We start from the raw sequence: 21,470 nt of genomic DNA, 5'->3' as shown, positions 1-21,470 counted from the left end.
AAAAATAAATAAAAATTACATTTGGGGGAGAAATTCTTAGCCATGTTACCAATTACAGTTATTTAGGTCTGACAATCTCTGCTTCTGGACAGTTTGACATGTCTGTAAAGGACCTAACAGACAAGGCTCGTAGGGCATTTTACAGTGTAAAAAATATTTAACCCCCCAATCAAACTGTGGCTGAAAATATTTGACAGTGTCATCAAACCCATCCTTCTGTATGGCAGTGAAATCTGGGGACCCAAATATAAACTCAATTATGAATTCTGGGACAAAAGTCCAGTTGAAATCTTCCACCTTGAATTTTGTAAAAAAATATCCTTCAAAGAAGTACTTCTAGCCTGGGCTGTCTGGCAGAACTGGGCAGATTCCCTCTCTTGACTGACATTCAAAAGAGAGCCAGTAAATTCTGGTTCCACCTATCAGACTCTTCCCCAGACAATTACCATCACTGAGAGTGACCCTTTACAGTATTTAGTGAACAAACACAAGCTAAATTCATCAGTTCAATTCAGGCAGGCAAAATGAAAACAAATACAAAACTCAACCCAAGAAGAATATATTCATCATTGGCAAAGAAAACTCAAAGAAATAAACAAATATACCTATTTCCAAAAAATTAAGACAGAATACAAATTGGCATCATATCTGAGCAAAATTAAAGACTACCGTCACAGGAAGCTCCTTACGAAGTATCGTGTGAGTGAGCACATTCTGGCTGTAGAGACGGGTCGGCACAGACAGAGCTGGAGACCCAGAGAGGAAAGACTGTGTTCACTCTGCACTCAAGAAGTCATGGAGGATGAACTTCACTTCCTCACTGAGTGCAGTTAATATGAGAGCATTAGAAACACTTTACACGCATTACTGTTACTCATTGTTCTCTGTAGTTATTTCTCTTTACACTTTGTGCACTTACCTGTATGCTTATTATTATTGCTATTATTATTATTATTATTATTATTATTATTATTATTATTATTCATATTTTATTATTTGACTTTTTTATGTATATATTACTTTTTTTTTCCTTCATTTTTTTCTGTTTTTTGTTCTGTTTTTTGTTAATGAATGCTTTTGCAACATTGTACATTGTATACATGCCAATAAAGCTCATTTGAATTGAATTGAATTGAGAGAGAGAGAGAGGGGGGGGGGGGGGTATAGCTGGTTTTGCAGGTTCAGTGTAAGTGCATACTGATAGGGTGAATGTTCCCCATCACTGTGACATTTGAAATCATGACATCAGATGGCCGACATGCACTCTAACTTAAAAACATTTAGTCATCAAAATATCTCTATAATTTGTGTGTCTGTGTCATCTTTAGGCCTTGTGTTTGTGTGCATGTGGGTCTGCTTAAATTCATCATGTAAAAGCTTAAAGTTTTAAACCATGATTACTCTGATTACTCATCATTTCCAATTTACATAATTAGAACAACTCTGTTTTTTACCTGTTTTTCAGTCAAACCTCATCCACCACACCTAGACATATGAGGTTAACCACTTAACAAATCTAAACTCTCTCTCTCTCTTTCTCTCTCTCTCTCTCTCTCTCTCTCTTTTCCCGTCAGACGTGTGCGGCTATTTTTTTTTTCTACTCCACTGACCGGTAACGGGAAGGTTAATTAAAAGCAACTGAATCGGAAACATGCCTCCTGCCCTGGGAAACATGAACTCTCTCTACATGTTTCTATGATGGAAATTCCCTCCTTAGTTTATCAATCAGATCAGAAGACATAATGACCCTGTTCAATACTTCAATAAATGCTGCATGAGCTGTGGAGCTGTTTAACATGCAAACCCACATTCACAGCACACACTGCCTGCATTAAATTCAGTGGACAAGCTCGTTCCTCAAAAGAAACAGGATGAAAATAGTCATCTTTTAATTGTAAAAGTAAAAATTAAGAAGAAGACTTGAGTGTTTTACTCCACCATATTTTACTATGGCTCTTTCTCTAACATTGAACATTAGCACTTTTACCTTATTTGTCAATTATACACTGCATGTTTTTGTTTTTTTTTGTAGCTTATATTATGTTAGTTATTTTGCCTTGTCTTTGTCTTACACTGTTTTATTTATGGGTGTTTTTACAACTTATAAACTTTTAGCACTGTTGATTTCTAGAAAGCATAGTCTCGTTAAAAAAAAAGAAATATTAACATTCATTATTTGTCTTCTAACAATGTAGATACATCGACTAACAGTGTATGTACATGCATCACATTATATTTATGTCATTTTTGCCATTTTAATTGTCATGAAAATTCTCACCACAGTGTAATTTCCAGCACATCTAAAATTCTGTATTGTGTTTAATAGAATTCTGTGCTGGAAATGACGGTGATGTAAATTATTATTATTATTATTATTATTATTATTATTATTATTATTATTATTATTATTTTAAAGATAGATAGATAGATAGATAGATAGATAGATAGATAGATAGATAGATAGATAGATAGATCGATCTATACCAAAAATATGATGTGGCATTATGTGGGACATGTATTGTTTTTTATTATTATTATTTTTTCATTTACACAATAATACTGAAATGGTGTATGTTTATTTCAGTCTTTGTTTAGATGATCATAGTTTTAAACATGTAATAATTAGTATTTTTTATAATGTATTTTCATAGTTTAATATTGAAAATCTGTGGAAAAAGGCTAAAACAGTCAAATTTATTTCAAAAAGACATTTTAAAAGAACTAAAAATAAATGATGAAGAAATGGTGAAAAGTTTACAATAAATTTTACTGTGACATTCACATGCAATAAATAAATAAATCACAGCGGGGCTAAAGGCCTCCTGGTGTAAAAGGGACTTCTGATTTTACCTTCTCCCAAAAACACTAAATAGCAACAAAAACTACCACAGTCATTTCTTAAACACCTGTTTGTCACTATGAACTGCAAAATTGTCCTGATCCATGAGGTCATCGGGTACAATGTCTAAGGTTGATTTTGAGGTAATTTCATCTAACATTTAATAACTTTTAAAATGTGTATATATCAAATTTATGCAGCTAATAAAATCAGAAGGCTATTCTGAGATGCAGGTTGGCGCTGTTTTGATGGCACGAGGGGGATCTACACAATATTAGGCAGATGGTTTTAATGTTGTGGATGATCGGTGTATATATATATATATATGTATTTTAAAGTGATTCATTGTAAAGTGCATGTTCCAACATTTCCAGAGATGTCTGAGCAAAGCCTGAAATTTCAACGGACAACCACCTCAAATTATACATAACCACAAATCCAGATCATGAAATTTACAGGAAAAAAACAAAAAACAAAACAAATTCAACAACTCACAAAAGGGCATCTGTCTCATAATGATTTGTGTCTTTTATTGGCCTGATGTGTGTGTGTGTGTGTGTGTGTATGTGTGTGTGCGTGTGTGTGTGCGTGTGTGTGTGTGTGTGTGTACAGGTTTTACTATCCTTGATAGTAAAACCTGAGATCACCTATATTGTGAGGACCAGCCAGCGATCCTCACAAGTGAAATAACATATTAAATTATGTTTTTTTGAAAATGTTAAAATGCAAATAGGTTTCTGTGAGGGTTAGGTTTAGGGGTAGAGTTAGGGGATAGAATCTATAGTTTGTACAGTATAAAAATCATTATGTCTATGGAGGGTCCTCATAAGGATAGCCACACCAACATGGTGTGTGTGTGTGTGTGTGTGTGTGTGTTAGGAGACAGAGAGACACGCAGTGACATCAGTCAGAGCTTGACATCTTGTCATTCTCCATACATGAGTGAAGGATTGATCGACTGTGTACTAATATGAATGATAGAACAACGTCTGATGAGTGAGATCTGTGTGCGTTTTGTCTTGCTCACAAAGAGACAGGCCTAATATGTGTCCGATGGATAATTGTCATTTGCAGTGAAGGGAAACTGTCTATTGAATATGTGTGATCAAGCTTAGAAAGACACTCTAATTAAGCAAGCAGTCTTATTTCAACTCATTGAATATGTAGAATATCTTCTGTTTGTCATGCTTACATATGTAAAACATTTGTGTGTGTGTGTGTGTGTGTGTGTGTGTGCGTGTGTGTGTGTGTGTGCGTGCACGCATGCGTGCAGACTGTGACCTCTAGCTGTATGGAGTATGGATCATGTGAAGTGTACTCGCTGACCCACTTTACTGATACACACTCTAACATCATGATAAACTGATGTTCTCTGACTACAGGAACAAGGAGGTACACAGTGCACCTTCATCACCATCATCCTCTTTTTTTAGACACAGTTGACTCAACTAGCAAGACTCAGGAAGAATACGGGAAATACAGTGTTTTAATGTTCTAAACCTCGTTATGAAAAAGAAAAAATATAGATATTGCAAACAGTAGTTGGAAACACTTTACATTAACATACCCTTTGTTAAGGGGTTTGTAAAGGTGTTCTTTAATTCATAATAATTAATTTACAAATACATTATAAATACATATACATTTATAACAATACAAATAAAAAAGGCAAGAGTCATTGCAATATTTGCCAAATGTGAGCCATTGCCTCACATCACCTCTAAATGCTTGATAGCACTTATTCAACATTAGTAACCTATAAAAATGTACTTCAGTGTAAAGTGGACACATATGAAGCTTTAATTAAGAAGTTGCCAACATAAGAAACACATGTAAATAAAGTTCAGTATGGTTTAACGGTCATCAGGCTTTATTATATGATATATGCTGTGAATGAGCATGAAGACCTGAAAAGTGACTTTAGGTATCTAGGATTAGTTAAACCCATTCTTTTGAAATGAAGTAACAAGAAAATTGACAACAGTCATTACAGTAATGAATATAAACACAAAGCGGACTGCAGAAAAATGGCATTATCCTTCCATATGAAAGTAGATTTTTGCTGCATTGTGAGTCACAACATGATTTATGGAATTTCATGTTTTTGATTAAGTATTAATAAGTGTATTTATTAAGCATTTATGACATGCAAGTAAAACTGCTCACTCTTTGGCAAGTATTGCATAAAAGTTGCCTTTTTAATTTAGCTATATATCAATGATTTATAAAGAATTTGTCATTAATGAACCCCGTTATAAACCCTCAAAGAGTTGTTCCATTCTAAGAGTCAAAGATTATTTCTTAATTATGTGTGTGTTATTTTGTGGCACATAAAAGCCAACGAAAAAGTCCCTGCGAATGAGAGACCGACAATGATCAACAGCCAATGAAATATAGAGAGAATGCAAGAGGAGAGCAAGGTACTGGGAAGCAGGAGACAAAAAAAAAAAAAAAAAAAGAGAGAAAATATTAGAAAACAAAAACAAAAGAACAAAAAATTCTTCTGATGTTTTCTGCATGCCCGACTCAATAGCAACAATAAACATCAACACCAATGGAGGACGCCAGGATCGGAGGTACATTTTTGTTAGGGCTGTTTTACACAAAATGTGTCTTCACATTACTGTCTTTACATTGGGCACCTGAAGCCACAGTCAGAGGAGAGATGATGTGCTCAGTGTATTTTAACCACACAGCGTATGCTGAACTCAACGGAAAACATGTTAAGAAATGCACTATAAAACTATTTTTCAACACACTCTTTTACAATTAAGGCTTTTATGAATCAAAATAAAATACTGCAACTGAAAACAAAATTAAGTTAATGTAAGTTAAACTCACAGTAACAGGCAAGTAACTCTTTACATAATAAATTTGATTTAATAACGCCAGGTTTTTAACAGATTTCATTTACCCACTCTCGATAAATATCTTATTATTTATGCCCGTTATCCAAGTTCAAAGTAGTAATCCAGAAATCACTTTAATTTCTGTATAATCACACAGTGCAGATGCCATGAAAACTCAAAGCGCATCTCGCGTTGAAGTAACATAGCAGCTCTGCTCACCTCTCGAACTTGTGAAACAGGCGATACTCTGTGAATACTTTGTTGGTTTTATGTTATTTGTGTGAAGGTAATTGGAAAATTAGCGCTGTCCTATAAATAGCAAGCTAGTAGCTACAAATTTGTTTACTAATGGCAGCTGTCAACTTTTCACTTTCTCATTGCTTGGTACATCTAATGTGTTTGACCAGTAACAGGCTGAAGCACATCCCACACTCCCTTTTCTGAGGGTAGAAGTACCTACCCTGGAGTAGGAGCTAAACAGTCCCTCTAAAGTCACACAAAACGGCTAAGGGGAACTATAGTTCCTCATGTGCGAAAAAGCCACGAAAAGAACTAGTTCTGAGTAAAAGTTTCTAAAATGGACTTCAGTTCCTGTAGTGGGAAAGGGCCTACTTTTTTCTACCAGTGAATATTTCTCAGGGTAGATTTATTTTTTTAATTTGTAGAGCCACATACTATGAAAAATAAACAGTTCATTGAACATGTTGACTCTTCGTGAAAACATGCCCCATTATTTTCATTCACTATATGCATGACATTTTCATGAAAACTGACATAAATTAACCTGTTATAGCCTCTTCAGCCAAATTCAAATAGTAAAATAATTGTAAAACACAAAACAATTCATTAAACAGCAGAAATGTAAAAGAAACATATGCAAATATTATATAAAATGCATAAAATTACAACATTTCAGATACACAAAAGAACCCCAACCATTTATTTATTTTTATTATATATATATATATATATATATATATATATATATATATATATATATATATATATATATATATATATATAACACTTATCTTGTTCACTCTTGCCTTACTTGTTTGCATTATGTTAGCAGCTATTAAACACATGATGATATTGACATTTTTGTTTAGAGGAGATAGTTAACAAAGGCTCATCTAATTTAAGTTTTGAACTCTGTTTGAAACCAACATGCATTTTTTTGTGTAATTAGAATTTTGACTGAAAACCACATAGTTACTGAATAGTGTGACAACTTTGTCACTTCCCTTTGTAACAGCCCTGGTCTAAATAACTTGAAAGAAAACCTAACTATAACCCTACATTGTGTAGCACAATCCTCTTGTACCATATTGCATCTATTAATCATTCCTCATTGTGCAGTGTTCTTGCTGTTATGTCAAACAAAATTCATTGTACTGGAGTATTTAATCTTAAAGAGTACACTGCGGTAACATGCATTCAAAAGGAACATACAAAGGAACATTTTGTACCTAATCTAACCCTAATAAATAATACCCTTTGAATAAAACTGATTAATTTAGTTGTTACCACTTGAAGCACATTTTTAGGTTACCTGGCAAAACAGTTTTAGTCTATAAAGCATATTTTAGATATTCCTTTGATATATGCCTGTGACAGGTCACTAACTCTCTTTATGAAGGAGGAAGCGGAAGCCGGATAAACAATCCACGTAGTCCTTTATTTACGATACTTTTCAGTATCACACAAAGGAGTAGCTTTTCAGCTCAACATAAACACCCACAGTCAGGTTCGTGTGTCGCTCTCTCTCTCTCCTCCGGTGGTCTGGACTGCCCTCTTATCCCTCTCCAGCTCTCACTGTAATGCAGAACATCTGTGTCAATCCTTACCGTTCTTCCTCTCCCGGCCTCGCTCTCCACAGAAGTCGCTCGGCCATGCCCACATCACCACATACCCCCATTGCCCGATTCAGGCCGAGGAGCCATCCGGCCTGCCTTGATGGCCAAACACTCCTTCTCTATCATACTGTATTTAGTCTCCCTCAGTGAGAGTTTGTGATTAATGTACAGCACGGGACTCTCCTCCCCCTCCACCATCTGGGACAGTACCGCTCCCAACCCCCTGTCAGATGTGTCCGTCTGCAATATACAAGGCAAACAGAAGTCAGGAGGGTGCAATAATGGCCCGCCGCAAAATGCAGCTTTCACCTGCATGAACACGTGCTGACACGGCTCCGTCCACTGGACTGGATCTGGTGCCCCCTTTTTAGTAAGATCAGTCAGCGGGCTGGTGACGGTCAAATAGTTAGGCACAAACCAATGATAATAGCCAGCCAGCCCCAGGTACTGTCTCACCTCCTTTTTGGTCTTAGGTCTTGGGCAGGTTGCAATCGATGCGGTCTTATCAATTTGGGGCCGCACCTGCACATGAGCCAAGTGGAAGCCTAGATACCATACTTCCACCCACCCAGTTGCACACTTCTTTGGGTTTGTCTTGAGTCCCGCCCATCTCAACGACCTCAGGACAGCCCTCAGATGCTGCAGGTGCTGCTGCCAATCATTAATTTAAATAATGATGTTGTTGAGATAGGCAGCAGTATAAGCATCGTGTGGTCTGATGATTCAGTCCATGAGCCGCTGAAACGTGGCTGGGGCACTGAACAAACTGAATGGAAGCATCACGAATTGGTGTAATCCAAATGGTGTGGAAAATGCCATCTTTTCACGGGACATGGGAGTTAAGGGGATCTGCCAATATCCCTTTGTTACATCCAGTGTCGAATAAAAGTGAGCCGCATCTAACAGATTGAGCAGCTCATAAATCTGAGGCATCGGCTATGCATCAAATTTAGACACCGCATTGACTTTTCTATAATCCACACAGAACTGGACCACGCCGTTGCTCCTCGGAACCAAAACCACAGAGCTGGCCCAGTCACTGTGGGATTATTTTATTACCCCCATATCCAACATGGCCTTCAATTCTTCCCAGACCACTTTTTTTGTGCTTGGGTAATCGGTAGGGACTACTACATATCACTACCCCTGGAGTCGTCTAGATATGGTGCTCTATAAGATTCATATGACTGGGAAGAGGTAAGAACATGTCAGAGAATTCTTCTTGCAACCTGGCAACCTCCAGGACTTGGGATGGTGAGAGGTGGTCTCCACAAGTAACCAGGGTGACTAGATCAGTGGCTTTTAAGTTCACCTCCGGTCCGAGCTCATCCCTCTTCGGAACCACCATCACCAAAGTCACGGGGACCGCCTCTCTCCACAGTTTTAGGAGGTTAAGGTGGTAAATCTGACGTGCTCCGCCTCTATCCATCATAATCATCATAATTGATTTTCCCAACTTGCCATGTGACCTCAAAGGGTCCTTGCCACTTTTCGAGTAATTTAGTGCTGGATGTGGGAAGCAATACAAGGACTTTATCTCCCGGTGTAAATTTCCATAGCCGAGTACCCCTCTTATACAGAGGGCTTTGATGTTCTTGAGCCTGGAGCAAATTCTCCTGTGTTAATTGTCCCAGTGTGTGGAGTTTTGCTCTCAGGTCAAGAACGTATTGAATTTCATTTTTGCTGTTTGAAGGTCCCTCCTCCCAATTTTCCCAAAGGACATCGAGCACGCAACGTGGTCGACGCCCATACAATAATTCGAATGGGGAGAACCCCGTGGAGGCTTGTGGGACCTCTCGCACTGCAAATAAGAGGCTCGAGCCACTTGTCCCAGTTTTGAGCATCTTCGTGTACAAACCTACAACTCATATTCTTTAGGATATGATTAAATCATTTGAACAAGCTGTCCATTTGAGGGTTGTAAATGCTGGTCCTAATCGATTTAATCCCCAAAAATATGTACAGTTTGTGTAGTGTATGTGACATGAATGTAGTGGCCTGATCAGTGAGGATTTCTTTCGAAATCCCCACTTGGGATATTATTCTGAAGATTGCCTCCGCAATACTTCGCGCTGAAATGTTGCGTAGAGGCACTGCTTCCAGATATTGTGTTGCATATTCCACCACAACCAATACAAAGCGGTGCCCACATGCCGTCTGTTCTAATGACCCGATGAGGTCCATACCAGTTCTTTCGAAGGAGACCTCGATTAACGGAAGGGGGTGAAATAGCACTCTTGGTGTGGACAGCGGATTCAACAGTGGACCTTTACGGCATGCCGCACACCACCTGTGAACATCCCGGCAAATGCCGTCCAATAGAAACGGACCATTAGACGGTTCAGTGTCTTTTCCTGTCCTAAGTGATCTGCCGTCGGATTAAAATGAGCCATCTGGAATAACATTTCCCGACAGCTCTGTGGTATTAACAATTGGGTTGTATCCTTTGTCTGAGTGTCCTTCGTCACTCGATACAACCGATCCTTAATGACTGAAAAATACGGATATTCAAGTGCAATGTCTGGCTGGAGGCGATGACCATCAGTCACTTTCACTGGGTCAAAGGCATGCCTAAGAGTCTCGTGGGAACTGGTTTTGTTGTCAGAATTCCCCGTTTCTGGAGAATAGGAACAGGACGAAGGGAATGAAAGGGGGAATGAGGAAAGAGAGAGGGAGAGAGAGAGAGAGAGAGAAGAATGGGGCTCGCCAGCCCCCAAATATGCCACCATATGGTCCTCAGCCAGCTGGACCGCCCCATCCAGCGATGCCTGCAGTGGCACTGGACCCTCTCTGCTGTACCTTTCGGTAACTGGACGATGATCTGCTCCAGTACCACCAGATCAAGTATCTCCTCGGCATCGTGATCTTCAGCCAGCAGCCATCTTCGGCAGGTGTCACAGAGCTGTTGAGTGAATGCGAACGGGCAGCTGAGCTTGCCGAGCATCAGCTAGTGGAAGTGTTGGTGCTCAGGGCTTCGACCGACCCGTTGCAGGATGGCTTTCTTCAGATCTTCGTACACCAGTAGGTTGGACGCAGGTACTTGGTGGGCCGTGAGTTGGGCTTCCCTGGACAACAGTGGAAGGAGGCGGGCCACCCACTGAGTGCTGGGTCAGTTCCATGCTCCCACCGTCCGCTCGAAGAGCTCAAGCAATGCCTCTGGGTCATCTTGAGGTCCCATCTTTGTCAGCGTGACATGCGGTACGGCCGTAGGTGGGTCTGGAATCACGATGGAAGACCCCTCCTCGTGTACCAAGCTCCGTAGCACCTTCCGGTCCTCTGCTTGAGCCTGGAAGAGCGCCTGGAACCGCTGCTCCTGTTCCAGATGCAGCTCAAGCAGAGACTGATGTTGGGCTTGGTGAATGCTGGCAAGGGACTTGAATACTTTGGCCAGTGGTGAGGACTCCATGACGGTGTTTTCTTCCTCCTAATTCATGGGTTTTGGCAACACTGTGCGGGGGAAGCCAGGTAAACAATCCACATAGTCCGTTATTTACAATACATTTCAGTATCACACAAACGGGTAGCTTTTCAGCTCAACATAAACACCCACAGTCAGGTTTGTGTGTCACTCTCTCCTCCGGCAGTCTGGACTGCCCTTTTATCCCTCTCCAGCTCTCAATGTAACGCAGAACAGCTGTTAGAGATAATTTCCCACAGGTGTCAATCCTTACTGTTCTTCCACTCCTGGCCTTGCTCTCCACAGACATCGCTCGGCCATGCCCACATCACCACAATGCCCATTATAAATATACTTTAAAAAGAAAAATTCTGTCAATGTGAAGATTTGCATTCACACTCATGTGTTGGAGCCTCAGAGGGACTGTATTAAAGGCCATGCAGTAAGCATCTGTCTGTAAACCCAGCAGAGCGCTCTACCAACATATGACATCTGCTTTAGCTCAATGCAGATTTGCAATGTGTTTATGAGACCACATGTCAAAGCACATGCCACTGCCTGAAATCTGAAAAACAACATTTGAAGTAAATATGTTTTTTTCACCATATAGTTTGCAAAGCAAATATTAAAATATTTTAAAAAACTCACACAACAGTATTGACCAAGGGAGTCATGTGGGGTCATTTTTCTGAACAACTGCACTGCACTGCACTGCACTGCACTGCAAAAAAATAAAAAATAAATAAATAAATAATATATATATATATATATATATATATATATATATATATATATATATATATATATATATATATATATATATATATATACATATTGCACAGTGGTTTTAATGCTCTTGTGGAGCATACTTGGGTTTCCTTAATGTTACGGAACACACACTACTTTAGTAAGACTACAGATGTGTAAATAAATTGTGAAAATAAGATTACATGTCACCGTTTTGTGTAAGGCCATGATGTGTAAAGGTGGATTTGTAAAATCGAATTTGTTCATGGTAAAAATAAATAAATAAATAAAAATAATAATAAAATAAATAAATATCTAAATGTCATCAAAACAAGATAAAAATACTTGAGAAGCAGAATGGCTTTATGTGGGATTTATGCTGAAAACAAGAAAAAGTTAATCAAGTTGTATTTTTTTTTATCCAATTGGCAATTTATTTTTTCTTCACTTGTTATAAGCACTTTACTCATTTTTGTTAGATTTCTCTGATAACAAGATGAGACAGGACAATCTAATTTTGCTTCTCAATAAAAAATGAATCTTGTTTTGATTATATATATATATATATATATATATATATATATATATATATATATATATATATATATATATATATATATATATATTACTAAAATACTAATTATTAAATACATTATTTGTTAACTATTAACTAAATAAATAACAAATAATATAATTTATTTTGTATTTTTTTATTATATTTATTATTATTATTATTTATTTTTTTTATTATTTTATTTTTTATTTTTTTATTTTTTTATGTAGCCTAAGGCTTGAGTTCACTGCGGCAGCTACTTCTCTACGATCTGGATACTCTGAGGTCTCTATACGAGTTACTGAAATTATCTATGAAGCATGTAGAATGCATTCTGTGCTGTTTAATGACTGTATTTTAAGGCCTCTGTCCCATCAGCCCCTCTGCACGGAGACTGGGTCAGAGCTGCTTTATAATTTACCTCCTCTTAGGTTTCCAGCTGTAGCACTTAAGACAAAGTGCCGCGTCCACGAGCTCTCCGCGTACAGACGGTGTGTTATTTCCATCCCTCCGTCTGCTCTTGCATTAACTGCCGTGCTAAGCAGCATGTAGAGGGCGCGAGCGGAGCACGCACGAGACCGCCACTGTCCTCTTCCCTCCCGTCAGAACAGATAAAGCTGCGCTGAAATGCGCTTCGTCTCTCTTTGAACACGCACATTTGGAGTGTAAGTGCGACGGCGCGCACTAGAGCTGAGTGCAAATATCTCCACATGTGTAAGTCGAGCGTGCTTCTCTGTCACACGCCGCTCACTACATTGCTTCCATGCCGCCTTTTAATTCATTTTTTTCTTTGTGCAGCAGAGATTAGGTCGTTGCCAACCTAAATGATTATTTCAGTCAATACGGAACGCGCTTGTGACACCGCCGAGCATCCCTCAAACTGATCTGCTAAATGTCAGCAAACTGCTTTTGAGTGTAATCTTAATTTGACTTGGAATTAGTCTTTTTTTGCGCGGAAGATCTAATTATTCAGACAATTCTTTGCGTTGTGAGAACTTTGGGAAAAGATCAGCCATGCCATAGCTGATGGGAGAGAAATAGATTGTGTGATTGTGAGCGGTCCCAGACACTGCTCAGAGGCAGATTCATCTCTCATCTCCACTCTGAGATACACGGATGTGAACGGTGAATGACAGAATTCCGTAAAGAACTCTACAGTCAAACACAATGAAAGTGCGCGCGAACTGCTGTCTGGGAAATAGATAGAATGAGTGTGATAGAATGAAGAAGAAGAAAGAAAAAAAAAGACATCTGCTATATCAACACAGTGGATAAGTCTTAATTTATAAATCTAAATCCATCCGCATTATTTCATATTTCGATGTATGCGTGTTTACACTTCACATCTGTTTACACTTCACATCTTTACCTCGTTTAGAGTCGTGTGTCGAGTTAGTTACTCAAAAAAAGTAGCCTAATCCACTAAAACTGACTAATTACTTCTCAAAAATCAAATCAGAATACTTTACTGATTACTGAATCTGAATGAAAAAGTAATCACATTACTATTTATTTTACTTTTTTAGTTACTTTCTAATTTATTGTTCACAGAAAAGTTTTTTTTTTTTCGTTTTTTTTCTGCGCAACAGATTCAAAATATTGTCTATCTTTCCTCCTTGTTCATTGTCGCACACCCTTCAGTTTCAAACAGACCTAAATGTGAACAGAATTCATGTTTTAAATATATTCTACACACATAGGTCTAATATTATTTTAGAAATATGTGTTACCCATGTAATGAAACTAAATCTCCATTCATTAAATCAGTAACTGTAATCTGATTACAGTCATTTAAACTGTATAGAGTTGCACAACTTTTTTGACCAAAATAATTAGGCTACTTTGCATTCAGGTGTATAATAATTTGCACACTTGATTGTACACTCATTTTCTTTCTGGTTTCTCTCTCATAATGGCTCATAATGGTTTTAGGAAGAGATGGGAGAGGGAAAATATGAATACATTGTATAATACTGACTACTTAAAAATTAAATAAAATTAAACATTTGAATAATGTCTCAGTGTTATTTCAGGACGCACTAGTAGGAAAGCATAGCCGTTCGGTTCATTTCACCTTTATCAGCCAGACAGTTATGACAAACATGTTGCATCAGGTCTGTTTCTACTAGTTGCATGATTAGATGGAGAGAAATGATTGGAAATCAAAGTTGCATTAAAAGAATGTTCTAATAATAGAGACAAAGCACAGAGGTGTGCTAAATCTTATTGTAACCTGGACCGAGACTTACAGTATTTCAAGGTGCAAACATATCATATCACGATTGCCTGAGATCCAGTTATATATTTTGTAATGTATCTGCATCTGGTGTGTTGTTACACACCTGTTATCAGTGTATTATTACAGTGTATTTTGTGCAACACCTTAAGTGTGAATCTCCAAGGTGGTTCGGTGTATTTTAGTTTATGCACTCATTTCGTGAGACTCTTATATTGTGAATCTGACATTGTGCATAGCCTTTCATCAGATGATTTCTGCAAAAAAAAAAAAAAAAAAAAATCATATAAAAAAAAAAAAAATGATGGGGGATTGAAATGGCGGAATGGATTTAAGCTTTAGGCTACTTTGAGCGCGTTGTTTTACATTCTGGTGATCAGGCCTATATTAGATTAGGCTACTGTTACTAGATAGTAGATTTTTTTTTTTTTTTTCTGTCTAAAACACACACCCATACATACACAATAAACAAATAGGCTACACATTATAAAGAAAAAGATAGAAAAAAAAAAAGAACGTTCGTCCGCATTTACCTAATCCTAATTCCTTTAGAGATTAGAGAGTGACACCTGTCTAAACAATAGAGCTAATTTTGATCTTGCCTAAACGATAACATGTGACATCCAGCAGAAGTGCACATTAACGAGAGTATTTCAACAAACATTAGTTTCCAATACGTGCAATAATATGATGAATATTTCCCTTGCCAATCGCTATTTTGAATGCAATTTCAATGTTCCTATTTGGCACATCCGAAACATTATCAAACGCAGAATAGCCTACTTGAACTCTTCATAATTTATAAATAACTTTCACAACTGAAAATAAATAAATAAACTTGTACTTTAGATATCTGATCAGGTTCTGCTAAATAAATAAATAAATAAATAAATAAATAATAATAATAATAATAATAATATATGAATGCGTATAAGCTTTAACTCCATATCCCGATTTAAAACCTTATTTAAAAATTATATAAAATATGTCAAATTCAAATGCAAAATATGGTACAACTGAATTGCTATTAACCATTGTAAGGCTGTGCTATTTCGTACTCAATTGTTTTTTTTTTTTTTTTTTTTTTTTTTTACTTGAAAATAAATGTTTAACAAATGTTTATTATTATTATTATTTTTATTTTAATTATTATTAAGTAGAGAATTTTAATATATATATATATATATATATATATATATATATATATATATATATATATATATATATATATATATATATTATTATTATTATTATTATTTTATTTATTTATTTATTTATTTTTTTCTGTAACGGATTTAATTGTTTCCATCACCTGTAGTCATCAAACGGACAATTGTTTTTAATCAATTGAAATTACGAATAATATGCGTGGCAATGAAGAGAGAGAGAGAGAGAGAGAGAGAGAGAGAGACTTTCATTACCAGGTAGCTCCTTCTAGAGCGCGAAATATCAGACATGTTTGTACGGGAATAAAATTTCTACAGAATTACAATTTGTTTTTGATAGTGAGACAAATCAAAGCGCTTCAGATGGTTTAACAGTATTAGGTAGTTAATTCGTTCGGGAATTTAATTCATCTATTTTTATGTAAACGAAAAAAAAAAGAAAAACACGAAGAAAAAAAACAATCTGATGAAATGAATTTTGTGGATTTCTACTAAATTATTAATAACTGGTATGTCATCTACAGTTTATTTTTTATGTTATGTGTAACACTTATGCATCAGTTTGATCACGTTAGAATTATAAAAACAGGTTCAATTTTCTGCGATTTGGGTTTGCTAATTTGTGCCCACAATTAATTTAGACGTAAATTGATGTCACGTCTGTAGCGATTGGATACGGAAATTTTATTTTATTTTATTTTATTTATTTTAAGTCCATGTTTTCAATTCGATATATTCTCTTGGATTTCAATTTGATTGAGAGAAACTGCTATTGCATGGAAATGATTTAAAAGTTTTATTTGTAAACATTAAATATTCCTTTCTCGTGTAGTTTGATTCGGATTCGGAACCGAACACGTTGCAATATATTCATTTAAACCAAATAAAAGGACAGTGATGATCTTTACACAGCTACAGGAAAAGAAGAATATGGAAAATGAAATCAGGTATGCGACATTAAACAAAAACGACGGTGCTGCGTCTGAAATCATCTCAACTGAACCATGCTTTAACGGCAAACCCAAAATAAATATATAAACGTTTATATCAAACAGCAACAGTACATACAACACATATACAAACAAGGAATGTCTGACAATTTTACAAACACTATGGGTCCCTTTTTTTACCTGTACATATGCTATTGGTATTCCTCTCCACATGTGCCATATTTAAAAGTTGCCCCAATACTACGAATCTTTATAAAATCTAACAGACTACATAGTGTCCGGAATATAGTGTGTGTAATAGAGACAAGATTCCTCTACAACATGCGTCTCCTTTCCACCTTACAGAGGTACACAGGCACAAGTTATAAAAAAAAAAAAAAAAAAAAAAAAAAAATCTGTACAAGCTTTATACACATCATATAAATCAAATAAATCTATTGTATAGGTATATAGAAATGGCGTATAATACACTCTATTCTGTGATTTTTCCATGAATACAGACGTTTGCAGTTAACAATGATTATTAGCAGTGGCGAGATATTTTCCATTGTCCAAAATCAGGCAAACTATTGGATAATATTCGTCTTTTATTATAATTTATAATTGTATTATTACGTATTTATTTGTATTCTTTATTTTATTTCTTAAACTAATTTCTCTCTTGAGATCTCCAGTGGTGGGTTGATGTTGCGATAAAGTGGGTAAATCACTTGTTGACGACAAACGTCTTGGTGTTTTCCAAATTTGAAATTGTCGGGTCCTTTTTCAGAAAGCGAACGTCATTTGGCGATGGTTGGTGCTTAGAAAAATCAGACCGTTTTCAAAAGTCTGTAGAAGTCCTTTGAGGTTGTTTCAAACGGTTTATTTTCGGGGTTTAAAAGGGCAGAGTGTCGAGAAAGAGTTTGTCAATTATTGCTGGCGGTGGGACCAGATCTTCTAGTTTTAGGTAGAAGATGCGCTGGAGACCCTGTGTGCACAGAGTGCGCAGTTCAGGCAGTTTCCCCAACAGTTTGGACAGATAGTTTGGACGATTCAAGCCGCCTCCATTGAAGGTGACTTGATCTTTCAGACAATTTACTATCTTGTTTTGAAGCTCCTCCACTCTCTTCGGTTCTTTGAGTCCGTGTCTCTCTGCAAAATATAAAGATAATAACACATAAATGATGTCTTAATACTTCTATTAACAACAAATACCCGTTTAAATCATCTGGATTTTAGAATGAACTGCAATCTCACCTGTGACCATAGCCAGGGCGGCAATGCACGAGAAAGCAGATATATCTAAATTCAAACTCTGGAGATTAGACGAGAACTCCACAATGGAGTCAATCCATTCTCCAAATCCGCGGACGCACTGCAGTCTGTGCAACACCACCCCATTACAGAAGATGAGCTTGCCTTCCATCGGGTTGGACCTGGAATTAATGACAAAGAGCCCATTAATTACCGTGCTCATTAAACGGGGATTTAAGCGGTTCCTAATTATTGCCTAACCAATAAAAACTGAAGCAGCAAAGCCTCTTCTTCAGAGGCCTCTGCGTACCTGTACGCCAGGCGCAAAACGAACAGCTCCAGGAAGGCGGACTCGAACAGCAGGTCCTGGTCCGGTTTGGGTAGGTCGGTGAACCCGGGGATTTTTTCCGCCCATCCGCGGATGATCTCCATGGATCCGGTGAGGAGGTCGTAGAACTGCTGTATGTGCTGCGTGTCGTCTCCGCTCAGCTGGTAGTCCGGGTTGGCTTGGAACTGGAATTTAATTTAAACACGACTTAATGAGCTCCCTTAAAATATATAACCCGTGAAATTGCCATGCCCGTTTCTAGAAGGGGAGAGCGTTTTTCCCCCCTCTTTAATTTAACTTGTGTCTATATTTCATTGGCTTCTCTCCCCCAAAAGCAATTTAGAGAGTAAAATATGCCACCCTTAAAGTGTTGAAAGTTTCTAATGAAACACTGTATGATATTAAATTCCTAATATTGGTTCTGTCAGATTCGCGCAAGGCGCGCATCAAGAGTCAGATGCGCATTTTGACTTCCGTCTCATAAAGCCTAAAATGATGAGTGGAATTAAAAGATGAACGCAGTGTAACTCACTCTGGTATAGTCGAGACTGCTCATGGAGGGGTTGGAGTCCACATGAGCCCTGACCAGAGCGCTGATCAGACTGACGGGTGGAGAAGGTGCAGAAGATTCCTGCGGACTTTTGGGTTTGGAGGGTAAACGGCCTCTCCGACCCTTTAAACTGGCGGTCCGGACAACTGTCAAAACAATAAAAGACCCTGACTATCAAGTGGCTGTTATTCTCGTTGTAATGTGCATTTACAGTCCATATAGTGATAACTTTAAGAATATTCACTTGCAGTTGCACACTGAACCATCTATTTTAAAGCGCATCTATAACAGCTTATGCAAGATGCACAGATCCCCTCAGTAGGCTATGTTTCAGAAGTGTGAATTAATATCAGTATACCTTCTTTCACCATCCCGACCACCAGGCACTTCTGGAATCGGCAGTACTGACATCTGTTTCGCCGGCGTTTGTCCACAGGACAGTTTTTATTAGCTAAACACACATATTTGGCGTTCTTCTGTACTGTGCGCTGAATCAAGAAACAAAATAGACCAAAATATTCAGTTTATATATATATATATATATATATATATATATATATATATATATATATATATATATATATATATATATATATATATAAAAACGGTGCATTACAAAACAAACATTCATATTCTCTTTTGGTGGAAGTTGACTGTCTGGTCAGATTTGAGAGAAACAAGTGAGCAAAATAAAAATGCTACCAATATTCCATTGTTCTTAAAAGATAATGACTGATCATGCATCACCATAATTCGTTGCGCTTTTATGGAGAGAATATCTGTGAGCAGCAACACACGTAATAATAATAACAATAATAATAATAACAATAATAATACTTACCTTGAAGAAGCCTTTGCATCCTTCACAAGTCCGGACTCCATAGTGCTGACACGCCGCGTTGTCCCCACACACCGCGCAAAGACCCTCGGTGGACGGAGATCCTCTGGACGGCGGTGAGGGCACCTGACTGTCCATCAGCTGATGCCCGTGACTGAGCTGCAGGGAGTGGGCGAAAGCGATGCCCGCCTGTTTCCTGATGGCACTGGGCACCGCGAAACTCTGGCTGTCCAGGGCTCGGTGCGCCCCGGGACTGTCGTGGCCCATGGACACGTGAAGAGGACCGTCGAAGCGCATCTGACAGCTGGACACAGGTGTACCCGGTGGAGACTGCTTGAAGGAGAAGAGAGAAAGCCTGGACACTGGGTTCTTTCGCTGGTCTAGCATGTGCGTGGCCATATAGTTCTGATGGAAAGAGTGCAAGGAACCCGGGTCTTCCCACATGTGATTGGGCTGAACCTGAAAGTTCGGGGTTCCCGGAGCGTGAGGTGACGACGGTTTGAAGTACACGGGCCCGGAGTGAGCAAGCATCTCTTCCGACTGTGGGCCCAGATGGCTCTGCTGGTGGTAGCTGTGCATCTGGACCTCCTCCACCTTGATGGAGGACTGCTCTCCGGAGTGGGGCACCTGGTACAGACAGGGCGGTTTCACGTCGTAACTGGTGTTGTAGTTGTCCATGAAGGTACTGAAGCTGGGCAGGGAGGTTGTGGCGGCGGTGATCTCGGTATTGGTCAAGTCCATGCTGAACTTCACAAACTCGGGCGTGAGGAAATCGCAGCTGTATTCTCCGCTTGTGTGGTAACTGTAGCTCTGAGACGCGGGACTGGCGCCCTGCGGGGATGAGCCATACTGAGCCTGGACGCAGGGCATGGCTGCAAACGACACACCGATCAGCAAAACTCAGAAACGCAGCCTCAGACACAAAGTCGTGGATATTAATGTCCCGTTAAAACATCTTTTAGCAGCATAACTTTCATGCACGTCCAAAACCTTTCCAAAAGCACTTTTAACAGTTCAAATTGTTGAAAATGACATCTAGCAATTCAGTTTTGGACAAGTACCTTCAGTCGCGGGACTGGTCCTCTGCAGATCTCGGTAAAGGTGATAATATCAGGTGTAATTTAATACTGGGGGTTCGAGACAAATCGAGTCAGCTCTGGATTCTCCCTCTGATAAAACACATAACTTTCACTTGGCTGTGCATCACAGTATACTGGTTCCATTACTCAAAATTACACCGTTCTACCTCTTATTTCTAAATTTCATTTACAAATCTGAAACACATTTCTCCACTCCAGTGCTTTTTCGTATCAGACCAAATATAACATGCGTGATTTTAGGATTTTGTGAAGTTTAGAATTTTACGCGTTTTTTAAAAAAAAAAAAAAATTTTTTTTTGTTTTGTTTTTTTTTTTTTTGTTTACTCTCAGGTTTAATGCTTAAAAAAGAAACACAAAAAGCTTATTTTAACAGTAAAACACCAATCATCTCTATAAAACCAACAGAAACCAGCAAACAAAACTCAAACACTTGTCACACCAAAACATGCCATTTATACCGCTTATTAAAAACAGCATGTTTAAAGCAGCCAAAAAATAAACAAAGAGAGACAATGACATACCTTAATTGACCATCAGTAAAACTGTATTGTATCCATACACTTGTGATGCAGAAAATGTGCATAAATGTCCAGCAGAGCAGCGCGTTGTCCACAGAGCTCGGAGCTCAACACTGGCATATAGAGCTCTCTGTGCCAATGTGTCTTTGTTTATGTGAGACCCACGTGTCTGAGCTCAGCACGTCATCTGCGTCATCGGTGACGAGGACCAATCAGCTGTGAGGGCCCTCTGCCAATCTGAGTGCTGACTGACAGTCAGTGCATGACAGTGATTTCACTGGGAGCTGCCAGTCAATGCTGCTCATCATCA

General features: G+C 38.1%; 1 protein-coding gene across 1 annotated transcript; it reads right to left on the bottom strand.

The window, feature by feature from the left end:
* Positions 1-16,468: 16,468 nt before the first annotated feature.
* Positions 16,469-21,267, bottom strand: LOC127448066 (nuclear receptor subfamily 4 group A member 2). Its single transcript, XM_051710344.1, has 8 exons — positions 21,164-21,267; positions 20,604-20,711; positions 19,546-20,414; positions 19,063-19,192; positions 18,687-18,850; positions 18,137-18,339; positions 17,830-18,008; positions 16,469-17,724 (listed from the first exon to the last, which is right to left on the bottom strand). Exons 3-8 carry the CDS (start codon positions 20,410-20,412, stop codon positions 17,468-17,470), a joined length of 1,800 nt encoding a protein of 599 aa, XP_051566304.1. The 5' UTR covers positions 20,413-20,414; positions 20,604-20,711; positions 21,164-21,267; the 3' UTR covers positions 16,469-17,467.
* Positions 21,268-21,470: the final 203 nt, after the last annotated feature.

This window comes from Myxocyprinus asiaticus, chromosome 11, assembly GCF_019703515.2.
Source record: "Myxocyprinus asiaticus isolate MX2 ecotype Aquarium Trade chromosome 11, UBuf_Myxa_2, whole genome shotgun sequence".
NCBI lineage: Eukaryota > Metazoa > Chordata > Actinopteri > Cypriniformes > Catostomidae > Myxocyprinus > Myxocyprinus asiaticus.
The sequence above is the reverse complement of the archived record's forward strand: the minus strand, read 5'-3'. Positions and strand labels throughout refer to the sequence as shown.

Coding starts and splice junctions, on each gene's coding strand:
- LOC127448066 (XM_051710344.1), bottom strand. CDS start 20,412: ATGCCCTGCGTCCAGGCTCAGTATGGCTCATCCCCGCAGGGCGCCAGT. Junction 18,851..19,062: donor GGTCGGGATGGTGAAAGAAG/GTATACTGATAT, acceptor TTGTTTTGACAG/TTGTCCGGACCGCCAGTTTA. Junction 17,725..17,829: donor CGCCCTGGCTATGGTCACAG/GTGAGATTGCAG, acceptor TATATTTTGCAG/AGAGACACGGACTCAAAGAA.